The following is a 16,614-nucleotide window of genomic DNA, read 5'->3' as shown; positions in this document are numbered from 1 at the left end:
AAACCTCCAACTATCGGCTCCTGATCTTGTCTTTCTCTTAATTCCTCCTGCGTGGGGATTCTTTAAAATCTTCGATTCTTATCACATTCTTCCGTACCAGCCTTTTTGCTTCCCTTTTCATTGTCTATTCTATGCTTCGCAATACCACAATACTAATTATCCGGACAAATTCATTCGGATAAACGGTTTTTCAGATAATTTGTCCTGGAGGACCAAAGTCACATAAAGTGTCACAGAACGGTTAGATAATAGAAATCGTACTATTTTTATGGTTCCGTCGTTTCTTCAATCCATATCACTATTTTCTGCAATAAAACTAGATGAAAGAGCGTTATCTTCGTTCATAATTTTATATTCTGGATTATCTTTACGTACTTGTAAGCATTCCTGAGTATTATCACAATTAAAATCTTAATATTTTATAGATTGCATTACCAATTAAAGCGTTGCACACTACAAAACATTCGTATTGATTGTCTTCCAGTCATCGGTAGTTTGAATAATTAACGTTTCCGATAATCGACGTTTAACTGTAATTGATTGTCAGTAATCTTCTACATGTGTATACGTGAAAACTAATTTCATAACGAGATCCGTAACAGCAGGCCTAAGAAAAAGCATTCAACATAAAATAATAGAACCATCAATATTAATAGTGGTCACCATTGTTATGAGAAACTTTTACAAAATATTTTGCTTCTTATAATCCATCGCCAAGTGGTTGTAGACGAAGAAATTTTAATCCAATTACAATTCACTGAAGCGAGAGGTTATGGTACGTGTAGCATTCAGCGACGCGTGGTCTGCAAAGAGTGAAGAATCGCGTCTGCATTTGGGGCGATTGATTTTATTCATTTTCCATTCTACGACGCCACTTTTTCAACGTCGATTTCCTACGTCCTTGGAGCGTTTCGGTCGATGGGCACGAAGAGCATTTAAGTATCCAGAAGATTCGAGGCTACGAGAGCTCATCTATACTATGGTCACCGACAATGACGTTGCATCGACGTTCTGGGCGGGTAGCCCATCAGACTTCTCGACGTTCTTTCTCTTCTCTTAGTTTCTCCGTTCTTCTCACGACCTTCGGTAGTTGGTATGCTCCTTCCTTCTTTTTCCGCATCGCTATCTACTTGCTCCGTCTCTTCGGTTCTTCCTCTTCGAAGATCGCATTGTTCCAGCGGGTTCCACCTTTGTGAAGGCACATCGCCGCCCTCGAACGTTCAATAATACGGGGAAGATCGTCGATCCCGATCGAAACCGGACACATTGATCCACGGTGTGGTTCGCGAACAACCAAGAACAATAGGAAATCCAGTCACTTGTCCTATGTATCCTCTAACATCTTCTCCTACGTATCGACAACCGTTGTTTCGGTGCTTAATTTTCAGTGTGCTCTGACCAGGTATAGCTTACTCCATACAAGATCTAGAAACGTACTCATTTTTTGTTTGAATAAAGACGGAAACTTGCTTCATAATACAGTACATTGCTCGTTATTTGGAAAACACAGGAATAAAGTAACAGGGCGAAATCATATCACCACTAATCTGTCGCATACGTACACCCACGAGCAAACTCGGCTTCCGTTAGGGGGAAAAAGTGGCGTAAGAAAAGAGCTTCCTACCATTTAGCAAAATTCATTTCAAATACTGAAATAAACGTTAAACCGAATGTTAATTTCGCATAAGTTTCAATAACTCCGAAACCAAGTGATAGGAGGTCTTTCCCTTACATCACTTTTTCCCCTAGCGGAAGCCGAGTTTGCTCGTAAGGGTATATATAGTAAATTACTAGGTGTCTAATCCACAAATTGAACGGGACTCACTAATAAAAATCTGAGTTTTTTTTTTATATTCAGGCCTCTACGATATATGTATATACATATATTTAAATTGGAAAACATTACTTTCCGAAATTCTTTTTTATATACAGTCACTCGGGGGATGAATTGGAACAAGTTTTTCCTTAGCAACAATGTAATCTGAGGCTTCGTTACCGAGATATTAACGAAAAACCCCGACCAATCAGAGCGCGAGTTTGCCAGCCGAGTTCCCGCGGTAGCGTTGACTACAAATCGCAGCGCGTAGCCACCGCTGCCGCGGGAACTCGGCTGGCAAACTCGCACTCTGATTGGTCGGGGTTTTTCGTTAATATCTCTGTAAGGAAGGACAAAAACTTGTTCCAATTCACCCCCCGAGTGTTCCATTTCCGGGTCGGACAACATTTTTGTTACACCCTGTATAAGTAAAACAGTATGATTAAATTTCGGTATGACCAACAAAGAATAAGTTGAAGATGTGTTTAAAATGCATCAGATATTATCACTACAATTAACATGTTTGACTTCTTCATTCATACAATTAATAATTCCCGCGATATGAACAACTCATTACATAATATTATCTCAGTATCATTCGTGTTATCATTGTGATATCAATAAATTCGAGATCAAGTTCCTACAAACTTATTCAAATTACTATGATAAATACATTTTACCACGTCGTTTACTCCAACGATCTGTAAGCATTGCGTTATATTATAAAACAATCATTCACGACTGCCACGTGACTGGCACGAATTTTTAATTCTCGATCTGGCGTAAGATTTAAACGATCCACGTTCGTCGAGCCAATAGGGTAAGTGTGGGTATTACTGCGGACTTTTGGGACAGGTTAACTTAATAGTGCTCGATAAAACGTTCAAATGAATGAAAGTCCCTGCTTCTTGTTTTTAAAGAAAATTGGATGACATTAATTCCATAAAAAAATGAGAACGGGCTACCTAATAGACGGATGTAATAGAAATCAAAGAAATTAAATCCACATCTCATTGCAGGTATTACTGCGGATATGCATGTATTACTGTGTGCCAGTTACTAACGAAATACCTATTGCTGCGCGTGTATTACTGCGAACTTGTGTTAAGCAAAATATTAGTATAAATACCTGTATCCTGTAAATAGAAAAATTATTTAATTTTATTTGTAAGAAGAATGTGATATTATATACAAGACAGAAACTTTCTGTCAGAAAGTATTAATTTATTAGATATTTATAGTATTATTACTCCCTATTACAATATGTACATTAATAATAAAAGAAATAATAATAAACTTTTGAAGGGGAGTTCAACATTTTTTATTCTGATTTTTTTTCAATAACATTAATTCTATAGCTTTATTTTTTAAGTGAGTAAATGCGATCGAAAATAGGTTAGGTTAGCTGTCACCTGTTCCGCAGTAGTAAATGCACGTGGTGTACAATAAGTAGTGCACCCAATACTGCGGTGAAAAATAAAATTTAAAATAAATTGTAAATGAACGATGTACTGTTTTTGTGAAAAAATAACTCTTACTCGATGGAGTAATAACGCTACATTACGTGTATGACTGTTGATAACAAAGATATAAATGTTTATTACGTAGACGTTCAGAACCGTCATATTGGGAAATCAATCAAAGCTTCGTCTTGACTAATTTCAAACTACGATAAATGAATTAATAACAACTTTGCTCTACATATTTACTAATAATTATTTGCAATAAAGTTTAAAATAATTTCATCATTAATCTTCAAGAACTTATATACTTTCCAACATTAAATATTATTCGTTTTATAAATATCCGCAGTAATACCCACGCTTACCTTAGGTGCCATTACAGCGTCTGATTTTCCGAGCGAGAAACAGTTTTCTTCGATCGGTTTAATAGAATGTCGACGAGGGGGATAGAAGTATCGGGATCAAGGAGGAGTCGCGATTGCGTAATCCTTCGTACCAGGGGGAGGGTTGCGGAAACAACACGGGATGGTGCTTACCTATTTCGTCCCTTTCCACGGCAACAGCCATCCAGAGTGTATTCATCAAAACCATTAAAATGGGGCGGCTTTCATTTGTTCGCGGGACGCAATCGCCATCAGAGGATTCGCCGAAATGATAGATGTACAGACATCTCCCGGCACGAGGGGCGCCATCGATGGACCAAATTCGAGGGAAGAGAGTTAGGGTGCAGGAAGAAGGAAGCTGGTTGGCCGCGGTAGCGTTGGGGAGAGAGGGGAAACCGAATAAAAAGAGAGGGGAGGCTAGAACCAGAGAGATTGGAGCAGCACGGCAGAGGGATTCCGTGGGACGTATTGATGGTCCTGGAAATTGAAAACGCGCCCAGCGAACCAAAGTGAGTTCAACCTCCTTCTCTTCCCTGATCATTTCTGTTGGATGAAATTTCAGGACAAAATGGCGGCAGATTCGTGACACCGTGCTCCGAAATTGTTTCGGGCGCGTAGACTTCCTGTCTTCCGGCGGCGTATCTTTGTTTTATTTAATAACCATTACTTATAGGTGTAAATTGCTTGCATTGTTTACCGTTCTGTTAATTGTTTGTTCACTTCTCTAAAAAGAGAAGAAACAATATAACAAGTCCTCTATTAGTACTTTCGAGCAACTTTAGTTCTGTTAGTTATTTTATAAATTCAAGTAGTAGAACGTACAGACGTTTCAGTGCTACTGTTGTTCAATTTTTCTTAAAATAACGCGAAAGAAAGTACATTTTATAGAAAAATAAGACAATTTTTTATTTTTGTACCTATCAATAAAATCCTTGCTGAATTGAATGATCCTATGCCGTAACACTCCTCTTTAACACTAGAACTACCAACGATAAACGCATATTTTTTTCGATCGATCCATAAACATGGCAAACTTTGCAAAATTTACAAATTTATAAATTAATAAATTTCTTTAATGTCGTATCGTAATAAAAGTTACAAAATATCTGAGAAAATGGATCGTTATAACATTTTAATCATCGTTACTTGGTAGTTCTAGTGTTAAGGGGTCATGCTCAGTCAGGAGGCCGAAAAAAGAGTGTTCTTTGGGAAGTTTTTTCTCGAAAACTATAAGACCTTTTTCAAAAAATGTGCTTGTGTTTCAAAGATTGCAGTTTCTAGATTATAAGGTAATTTTTTTATTTAAAAATATTTATTAGTAAATAAATGGTGAGCGATCTCCCGGATGTCTCTTCACCAAAAGTGGTCTGCCGTGATCACTGTAACTTCGTAACGGTTCATTTGAAATTAAAAATTCAGTAAGATTTATGTAATGGAAGAACCAATCTTGTCGTTGAACGTGGGGTTTTTCGAAATCTTGATTAGGAACAAAATGGCGGACAGTTTCCTGAAAAAGTGCGATTTACACCTAAAAAATCACTCATTTTCAGTCAATTAAAAAAAAGGTATGGAACGAAAAAAAAAGTCCTTCGTTCAAGGACAAGTTTTTCTGTTTTTAAATAAGATGCAAAAGGTTTCATGTAAATTGACACAGTAGTTTTCGCGAAATATTGATCACCGATTTGAAAAATGTAGTTTCGAGAAAAATGCGTTTAAAGTTTCAAGTCAAGCTTACACTTATATAAAATGTTCATTTTTTAACGCCAGTAACTCTGTCATTTTTAATTGGATTACCTTGAAACTTGCACTGAATATTCTCGAGATGTACTTAAAGAAAATGTAGAAAGTGAAAAATCGATTTTTTGAAAATTTCTAACAGCATGACCCCTTAATGAAACATAAGAGTGAGATTAGGATTTTCAAAAATTTTCAATTCAGTATTCTGTTATTGTTCTGTCGCGAAACGGAACGAAATTAAAAATGAGAAACTAAAAAGAGTTGAAATTGAATCAGGGTCTAAAGCACCAAGATTGGCGCCAAGCGAAATCGAAAAAATTAGGTTACGAATTATTCGCGGAATCATGACTGGCACCAACCTGGTGACTTCGAAAACATATTCGACAGTCACGGTGGCTCATTGAATTCATATTTATTTGTGGGAATCGATGCAGATTCGAATTCTGCTGCCAGTCGAGAAAGTTAATGTATATATATATATGGCAAATGTGGAAAATTTTCTTCAACAATAATTATATTAGCGTCGTTAAGACTCTATTTTATGCCAACAGCGACGCATTTAAGAAGAGAGAATATTATTAAAACATCAAATTCATAATACAAGGTTTTCATGTTCCTTGTCTTTACAGCTTTGTTTATTACACAGATAAAAATAAAAAAAAGACACGTGGATTCAATTTTCCGATGTAATTATAAGCATACGTATAAAATACCAAGGTAAAACAAATTTGGATTGAATCTTTTTATTTTTTTCTCGGCACGTGTATTATCTGTTTGCGTTAGTAGTGTCCACTAAGCTGAAAAGTAACTGAATCTACGTTAGAATTGAACAGCCGAAACACGAGACACTGGTAGTTCCTATTCGTTACGAATTGTTCTTGGCGCGTGACCGCAGCACATTTGATTTTGTTTCGTGGAAGTTGGTCCGATCGAAGCGCAAGAGGATTGATCGAACTTTGTATTCATAACCCCCGAGTCTTCGGGTAACGCACCACTCAACAACGATACATCATGCAGAATGAAAAAGAGACTGAACCAACGGGTAGAACGGTATGAAAAGCGGCAGGTAGAATGGGTAGGAAGAGAGAGAAGCTAGTGGTTGGATATCCACTATCAGAGGAGTCGCTATGATTAATGATCGACTACAATGCTGTTTTCATTAAACTCATTTCACTGCAGCTCTGTATATAACACCGACATGGCCGATCTATGGCCTCGAGCGTATGAGCGCCCTTTGGTCCTTTCTCGCGTAGCTGTTAGGACCCCTTGATTATGACATTTCTATGATCGTCGACCTTGACGGTCTCGAATGCCGTCCAATTGAATCCGACCATTGTCACGCGAGCGACTTGGTCCTTTCATTATCAACGAGCAAGCGTCTTGATTTGGTGTCGAAGGTGATCGCCAAATTTTCAAAATGACTTCATTTCTGGCCGAACTTGAACTCTGATGCGGGCTTTCGTCGCTATTTATGATTGAACCAATTTGAATTGGTTAGTATTTTTAGATGAGACCAAATACGGAATATACAGTTAGTCTAGTTATGTATTACAGAATTCTCTCGATTATCGTCTGACTTGTACTACACGATTATTGTCCAGGCACTTATCCCCACCACTGGGGGGGGGGGCATCTGTCATACTTTGAGGCTTGGGCTCAGGGAAAAAATAAATTTACGTGGCTCTGAAGCATTTCTTCCTATACGATTATTGTCCCGGCGCAGACCCGACTTCGGGACTATAATCGAGAGGAGTCTGTAGGTTAGCACGAAATAAACGTCAGACTGCCATTCGTGTCGATACTGTTATAATTCCGTATAATTTGTACAGAGGGATGAAAATACCGTTCACTCCAAATCATTTTGACCATGCAAACACTAATCTTCATCGTTGTCAAAAATTGAAGATATTCTACGTAATTTGTAATTATAACGGGAACAATAATGAACCTTAGTAAGTATGTTCAAATGGCCATTCGTTTCTGATCAGCTCATCAGAAATTGTAAAATTTTTAAACTAAAGAAAGAAATATTTGTGGTAAGGTATAATGACTTGATGTTACAATTAGTCATTAATCCAGATAATTGTCATTACATTATTAATTTAAACTTACGATGCCATTCAATTACGACCACTTCTGAAGCTTGGTATTTCACTTATAACGGAAAAGACAGATCTAAACACCTGTTTTATGGATAGTGTCATAGGCTACGGAATAAGAAATTAATTTAATTGCAACAGTCATGTTGTTTTCTCATATTGATACCATAATTTAAACTAGAATATTGGAAAGTAATTATATATTTGAAAAGTAATATCGCAGCTACGTCCTTCTAATTAGCTACAAATACAAAGTTTTAGATCTTACGTTGTTTTACGATCAAACACAAGGTAAACAAAATATACTAAATCCATCGTTTAGTTGTGAATCATAATTGACAAAATTATCTTTTCACTATCATTTCTTTAAAACGCACTTAGTAATAATTTCTGAGCATACTGTTCATAAACGGAACCTTCATTTCCAGAAAGATTCAAAAGACTTCACAACAAATGAAGACGATCCATGGGCAGGTCTTCCCTATACCGTCGATCTTGAAACTGGTAAGTATTGACAATCTCTTTGAACACTTTGAAAACATTAACTTCATAATATACAGGAAGTACACACAAAGTTTCCTGTACTTCGAAAGGTAATCAAAATTACTCATTTGTAGAACTATGAAGTCAAAACATTTATGATTTGGGACTATTTCATTCTGAAATAATATTCTATATCGCGTAATGGCAAAAATATATTTCATTTAAATTACTTCGTGAATGTAAACATTAAATACCGTAAATCATTCGAGAAAATTTCTTGTCATAAAAATGCAGCATAAGGAATGATATTTCAAAGTGAAAATTCGCAGAATCAATTTGTTTATAACAAAATATTCTTTCAAAATGCACAAGAAATATTTCGCGACAAATACCTATGGATCTTTATTTCGAGTTTTTTTGTAAATTTAACTGGCGATGTTTCAGAAGTTATTAATTTTAAGCCTAACAGATATTCGTAATTATCATGATGCAATACGTTTATGCACCGGCATGAACGTCCCGTTTCTGTTTAAATCCCTTATTTAAGAAGGCAATCAAACATGATAGACACAGGCCACGTACATATTTTACACGGTTTGACACGCCAATAAAAAGCAGCGATAGTTAAGCAGTAGCTCCTTGTATTCGAAGTGTGTCGAATTAATGCCGCAATTTGTAAGAGCCAATTTCAACGTTCACTGCAGCAAAAGACTCGACCGCGCCTGGCCGCACCTTTCGCGAGTCTAATTACCATAAACGGGTTGGTTAAATGCACCCGTTAACCATTTTCTTGGATTTTTATGTCAATTAAGCATTGACAGGTACCTGTGTAAGTACCTAGCGAGTTACGGCGGAGAAAAAGTTTGGTAATTAGAAGAAAATTTACTGTCTTATTATACTGTTCATTGAATGATTCATTATTTAGTGTAATATACAATCCTTACATGTTATTTGATTTAGCATATTTTCTCCAGAAGGTGACACTAAAATAGTTATATGGGATAATAAATGTTGCTTATTAATAGATTGTAGATGTTCATGCAGACTCAGATTATTCTATACTGTTTTATGAGCTTTAAGAGCGTTGCCTTTAATAACGTTTTTGAGAAATTAAAAACAATATAAAAATGTCACTGTTGTACTCACTCACTTAGGGGATGGTTGCCAAATTTGAACCGTTCCCTAGGTTGGGCCACTGTAACTTGTCATGTGTAAGCAATTTACGCCGTATGGTAGACAGTATGTGTACATATGGTAGTAATGATTGCATTAACTATCTACATTAGTATACTATAGTATTGTTTATCATACGGCGCAAATTGCTTCCGCATGGCAAGTTACAGTAGTGGTCCAACCCATAGGCGATCGTCTAAATTCGGCAACCTTCTCCTATTTCTCTATGCCATAAAAGTTTAAAACCTGCATCTACAGTGATTTCTCGATGAATGCATCACGAGCAACGGTGTTATTTCCACCACTGGGGGGTCCTCCTCTGGAATCAATCAAAACTGAGTAAACAGAAGCTATGCAGAGACTCGGCTTCAGGTAAAAAACAAATTTATGAAGGGCTGAAAAACTGAAGCGGACCCGAGTATGTCGCACTCATCGAGGCATTATTCTATTTGTAACTCATTGTTTTACATAGGTAATTTATAATTTTTTCTTATCTAATTTCCTAGGGATAGTTACATAAATAACTCGATTATACAATATGAATTGATTATTTCAGGTACAGGGTTTATTAAAAAATATTTATTATTTCGTTTCATACTAAATTTTCGTGAAAATAGCTAACTCTTTAATTTTGAAATATTAAATGTTTCGAATACTTGTAGAAGGTATTTAAAGTTATTTACTCTGTACACGAAGAAAACAGAATAATTAATCCAATCGTGTAGAAAAACTGATCTTTTCTAATATAAAGATTGCTCAAATAATTTCATGTAAAGAATTTTTAAAATATTAAAATTATTAATAACAGTAGGCACCTATGTAGGTAATACATTTTTTTGGCAGATAATTAGATTGTTCAACAATCGTATGTATGTACCTACCGTTAAGATGAACACTTTGTACACATACAGGGAAATATACCTATTCTATTATCAAATACCTACGTATATAAATAATTGCTACAATGACTGTGCTAACCCATTTGACGGTGCGCTTTTGGAATGCATTATTCGAATGAAATTCAGCCTGTCTATGTACAGTACCGGACAAAAGTATAACAACTTCACTGTAATACCTAATTCTTTGAAGATCAATTTCTTAGCGTTTTTTTTGTATCAATTAAGGGGTCATGCTCAGTCAGGAGGCCGAAAAAAGAATATTCTTTGGGAATTTTTTTCTCAAGAACTATAAGACCTTTTTCAAAATATGTATTTGTGTTTCAAAGATTACAGTTTCTAGATTATAAGGTAATTTTTTTATTTAAAAATATTTATTAGTAAATAAATGGTGAGCGATCTCCCGGATGTCTCTTCATAAAAAGTGGTCTGCCGTGATCACTGTAACTTCGTAACGGTTCATTTGAAATTAAAAATTCAGTAAGATTTATGTAATGGAAGAACCAATCTTGTCCTTGAACGTGGGGTTTTTCGAAATATTGATTAGGAACAAAATAGCGGAAGTTTCCCTGAAAAAGTGCGATTTTCACCTAAAAAATCACTCGTTTTTGGTCAATTAAAAAAAAGGTATGGAACGAACAGAAGAATCCTTCGTTCAAGGACAAGTTTTTCTGATTTGAAATAAGATGCAAAAGGTTTCATGTAAATCGACACAGTAGTTTTCGAGAAATATTGATCACCGATTTGAAAAATGTAGTTTCGAGAAAAACGCGTTTAACGTTTCAAGTCAAGCTTACACTTATATAAAATGTTCATTTTTTAACGCCAGTAACTCTGTCATTGTTAATTGGATTGCCTTGAAACTTGCACAGAATATTCTCGAGATGTTGTACTTAAAGAAAATGTAGAAAGTCAAAACTCAATTTTTTGAAAATTTCCGACTGAGTTTGATATATTATGTACAGTAAATGCTCCATGAGAGTTTGAAACTCGAAACCGCTTCAAAATTTTCACGGTGCACCGAGAATCGTTTCAAAGCCTCACAGATCTATTTTTTGCCCGTAGGCCGAGCCTCGACAACAAAATATGTATGCGCTTGTCAAATTCCACGTCCCCCCCCCCCTGTGGTGAAGATGAAGTAGAAACTCTCACGAGGAACTTTGTATGCTACTCTCATCGAGTCTTTACTGTATTTGACATTTGTGAACGGAAGGTCCTGTGTCGGTTACCGATGACCGACGTGACGTGAACAGAAAATTCTGTCAGTCACCGAGACCAACGCAGCGGTCAGTGTGTTAATATTTCAAAAAATAACGTCCAAACTCTAAATCCATACTCTTTGTTGGAACTCATTCAGAAAGTGACAAAGACATTAATCTTAATACCGACACTACCAAACAGTCGAAATTACTGGTTAGTGCATTCTAATAACGATGATTAAAATCCTACAAAAATGTATTCTCTCAGATCCTTTACAACTTTTATTGCAATATAAAAATGGAGAAATTAGTTAATCCATAAATTCGAGTATTTCCAAGTTTATCATGTTTATCGATCCGATAGAAATAAATACATATACGTTTATTGTGGATAATTCTAGTGTTAAAAGAATTATGTATTACCATGAAATTGTTATAATTTTTCTTCGGTACTGTATCTGCGATCACGATCGTACGTATAATCCCATGAACAATTTATGAGCCCAGAACGGAGACCGTTGTCCGACAGTCACGTAAAATCCGTCGGGACGAATTTACGTGAAGGTATACGAAGACAATAAAGACCAGAGAACCGAGCACAATCCTGGACGTCTAGCGCGTTTACCTGGTGGCCAAGGTACACTTTGTTCAGGCACGCGAGCCACGAATTTTCAGAGCCCCAGTGTATATCTGCCCAGTTCCATAAGACTCGCGGAGAAGTCGGGGAGTGGCCTCAGAAACGCCCTCGCTACCTTCTTCCCTCCCTTAGCATCCGAGCCCACCATCCTGGCCAGCCAGCCAGCCAGCCCTTCGCGTTCGGTTTCCCCTTCTTCTCTGCATTTAATTACTTTGCGTCGCGACGGGCAAGAGAGCTCGCCTAGCCCGCCGCCGCCGCCGCCGCCACGATCCACTCTACGTCGTGTTTCGTATCGACGCTTGACGAAGGTTCGCTCGTTAAAACCTTTTTAAAATGTCGGCGTATCCGCGAGGCTCCTCCTTTTTTATTGGCCAGGGAAAGCAAAAAATCCTGTCTTCGGTGATCCTTTTAAAAGCAGCCCCGTCGATAGTAACGATCGGCAACGATAGACGGTTTTCGATCGTCGAGGAAATTGATCTGCGCGAAAATTTTGAAAATGCGAATGAGATAATGGAACGGAGTTGCTGTTTACGTTTTAAAAAAGTACCTTTAAGTTCCATTTTTCGGAGGATTTCTCGTGTGGGCGTTCTGAGCACTTTTGCACAATTTAACTAATATTACTGAATAGTGAAATTTTACAAGTGAGAAGCTGCAAGCTACTGGTCTTAATAAATTCTGTTGCATAATAGTTACAGGTTTCGTAATTGTAATACAGTTCTACAAAGGAAATTACAAATTACATGTCACCTAATTGTACTATTTCATATTTCGAGGTTATGTGCACCATGATAGAAGTGAATTTACGGCATAATACATATAGCTAAATGTATTTTCTTTTGTTACACATAGGTAAACGTGAAGATCAACGTAAAGTTATGCATGCTTACGAAAATTAAAGAACACGACAGCTCATTTTATGGACAATTTAGCGATAAATAAGAAAAAGAGAGAAAAATATCAATCAAAACTAATTAGTAGTCAGAAACATGAACCTGTAAACAAAATTATTGGTGTTCCAAGCTTGTAAAGATTTTACAAGTAAATTTGTATAGCTTGTAAAATCGCAGCTTGTAACTTGTTTAATTGTAGAAACTGTTTATGTAACAGAATTCCCGTTACAGCTTGTAACTTGTAAATTCACTAATATTATTAGTTGGTAAATTATTGTGCAAAGTTTACTAGGGGAACTGTTAGCATGGAGTTACATTGCACAGCATATCAGGACTTACGTATTTTCTATCGGATGTATGTTTTGTACGAGTAACAGTAACAAAATAAATATTTTTTAATTGATTAATCATAACGGAATCGCAGTTGATTGTTCAAAATAAATTTTGTTGTTACATAGATACTTATAGGTTATTTTTTCTAATCGAGAAATAACGATCTTTTAAATATTCAATACCTACTTCATTAAACGTGATGTGATTAACGCAAGTATTGGTTTAGCTGTGCAAACAAAGAATGAGTAGTTTTAATCATAGACAATGAAGAATACAAAAAATTAGATAAACTTAAAATTATAATCAGCAATGTACCTACCGGTACAAGTTCCTAACTTAGAATTCTTAAATGTGTTGACAAATCGTGTTTAATTATAGTGTCCATTAGTTCTATCTATCAATAATGCTTTTTATACATGAAATTTACAATAAAAAAAGAGAGTGTCGTGTTATCTGAAAACTCGCTTAATCGCATTATCGTATCTTTCAATTGGTTCAGATATGGGACGTTCTATTACATGCATAATATGTAGTCTGTTTAATATTTATAACCCACTTGCAAATCAACATTTATTTCCGATCTGGGTGAGGGTATTTGCACAAATTCAATTGACCGTGGTCAAAGCATCTAAAGAACATGTTTTATTGAAATATTGAAACGTGCAATAGGTTTTCTAACAAATTTGACAAATCAACCATTTTATGTATTATAATAGTGCGAACTTATTATAAATGACAAGAATTCTACCTCGTTCAAGACAAAAATACAATAAATCATTTCTGATCCTGAAACTGGCAAAGTTTCTATGAAAATTTGTTGAATATGTTGTATTACTACTATGGAATGTTGGAAATATTTTCAATTTACTTGTAATACAAATTTCTTCGAAACTCTACTAACACAACAGCTTCGTCCTCGGCTCCTTCTGAAAAAGTGTTATCGATCGAGGCGAAATAATTTTCCGTGCATGAAACGCCTCTCTAGGCATAATAAATCTGGCGTTATGTTTTTATTTCTATTACCAGGTTGATTGACTTTTTAATTAACCACTCCTACCGGCACGTCGGGTTGCGTCGTAGTACAGATAAGCTTACACACAATCTCTACTGACAAAGCTTGTCTCGAGAGAATGCACGCTTTCTGTGTGATTGGAAAAATATCAACAGCATATACGACGTGCAGAACGTGCCACCAACTGGCAGGTAATTCAAGAGAAATAGAATTGAACAAGAACAAACTTTTTTATCCTATTAACGATCGCCCCTTTTTGCATAAAATTATTCGTACTCCATATTAAACAACGTTTATTACCTAATACCATTAAAGTCGTTTAGTGTTTTATCAGTCTTGTGAAATTTTCTAAAACGTGGTCCACTATTTCCTGCTTTCAGTTTTCCGTATTTAATGCAGTTTGAGTGAAATTACTTGAGTGAACACTGTTTAAAAAATACTGTGTGCACTACAAAGTATAATACCATCACATGCGTGTCTACGTATGATGTGTCAGTAATGTTCTAGTTTTTGTTAAATCTGCAAATTTTCTACTATTCCTTTAGTTGTTTATTTAACTCGTTTAAACACCATATTATTAACGATCTCGTTTAATTTTAAACATGTTAAAAATTCTAGAAAATTAATAACTTGTTATGTGATACTTCTTCGCTTGTTTGACATTCTTTCTTATGGTTTCTTTGATGTTACTGTAATTATTATATCTTCCACCTTTTCTATATCTAATACTCTTTCCTTCAATTATGCTTTTTGTACGTATGGACGTATCGCTCATTTCCTGCAATAACGACATAACTCAAAAGTCACGATTTTAAGAAAAATGAGTTTAAATGTTATCATCGCCATAGTTTTGTATGAACATAGTAGGTTTTAGAAACTAATTTACAGGATTCAACCAACGAAAAGTACAGACGACAATCGTTTTTTCTGTATCTACTAAGAACTCAAAAACTGCAAATTTTGAGTTATGTTGTAACAAATGAGCGATGTGTTTTTGCTTTCTTTGTACCTACTTTGTTATGATTCATTTTTCCTCATTGTTATCGTTTTTTATTATCTCTTGTTGCAGCAAAGATGTACCGTCGATAATGATGCAAATAAATCTACACCGATTCATTATTTAGAATGCTTTATGTATTAAATAACATACAAAATTGTAGTAAACAATTTTAAAAAAGTTAAACTGGTAACAAAAGTGTATTTACGAAGTATGTTATTTAATACATATAGCATTCCAAATAATGAATCGGTATAGATTTATTTGCGTCACTATTAACGAACATTACCTCATGACTTGTATTTTCAGTCATGCTTTAGACAGTATTTTGAGTCGTTTCGTAGTAAATTATTTTGCCGCTCGCACATCAAAGGAATGCTCGATAGCAATCGTTGAGATTTACTATAATTCACAGTTCGCTAATTTCTTCCACTGCATCGAACAGTTGGTTGTAAATTAATTCGATTCCGCAATAATAAGTCCGTTTTACAAAGTGGCGGCCATGCTAACAAGAGCACCGGAGCTCATTACGCGGCTATCTCGTTGTCGATCGATCGAGTCTACTCGACGTGTAGGTACGGCATTGTGTGATTAATGAGTCGCCAGGCTAAAGAAAGCACAAATTCCTTGTGTGTCGCTATTCTTTCGAGTTTAGTAAGAGGAACATGAAGAATAGTGTTAAACAGACCGTAGCCGGGAACGCAGTTTTAAAGACCATTTTTATCAACGTATCGGATTTAAACGTAACATTTTATTGGATTTTCTCATTAAATTGTCGTACTATAGATACGAAAATCTTCATTCACTGGTACCCGCATTTGAGAAAATCATGAGCAATACCTGCTATATTTTGATTAATATCTACAAAAATAATTGTTTAAACGTCGAAAGGTGAAATCGCTGTTAATACTCCCGTGAAGAATGTTCAATATATAACACCATTACTGCCGCGGAATTACAAAATGATATTGTTGTAGTCCGCTACAAAGTTGCATTAGAAATGACGCTTTGCAATTATATGTAAATTTATTCGCAGCACGTGATTCTAATATTATTACAAATCGTTTCCTGTGGTTACATGGACATGGTTCGGGTAGAATCGCGATCTTCACGCACGGGACCGGCGCTTTCGTGAAAAGGAACGGGGAGAAAAGGAGAGTAAAAAGGCACCGTATATTACCGTCGACATACAAGGCGCTTGTACCAATTTGACGAAGCATGATGGATTACACGGTGGATCTTATAAAAAGTTTACATCCACGGAATAAATTATCATAGCATTGTCTCGCCGCGAATACTTTGGGTGCGCCACTCGCGCGGCTCCTTCGAATCGACGTGATACATTTTTCTTTGCTTTACAATCGATAATGCTTTTCGCTGTTGATAAGAAAGCTCTGCTGACTTAAATTAAACCATTATTTGAAATGAAATTTACTAGGGTCTCATATCTTTTTTTTATTCAACATTCACCTAATTAATCCTAATGGATTTGGACT

At 35.8% G+C, this 16,614-nt stretch overlaps 1 protein-coding gene across 1 annotated transcript in view; it reads left to right on the top strand.

Moving 5' to 3' along the window:
• Positions 1 to 16,614, top strand: part of LOC107193405 (nuclear factor erythroid 2-related factor 1) — a 203,242-nt gene that overhangs the window by 74,273 nt on the left and 112,355 nt on the right. Inside the window, exon 3 of the mRNA XM_015582846.1 lies at positions 7,927 to 8,002. Coding sequence (XP_015438332.1) covers positions 7,927 to 8,002 — 76 coding nt within the window. The remainder of the gene's footprint in view (positions 1 to 7,926; positions 8,003 to 16,614) is intronic.

Source organism: Dufourea novaeangliae, unplaced genomic scaffold (assembly GCF_001272555.1).
Source record: "Dufourea novaeangliae isolate 0120121106 unplaced genomic scaffold, ASM127255v1 scaffold22, whole genome shotgun sequence".
Taxonomy (NCBI): Eukaryota; Metazoa; Arthropoda; class Insecta; order Hymenoptera; family Halictidae; genus Dufourea; species Dufourea novaeangliae.
This window is presented reverse-complemented; position numbering and strand designations above follow the sequence as displayed.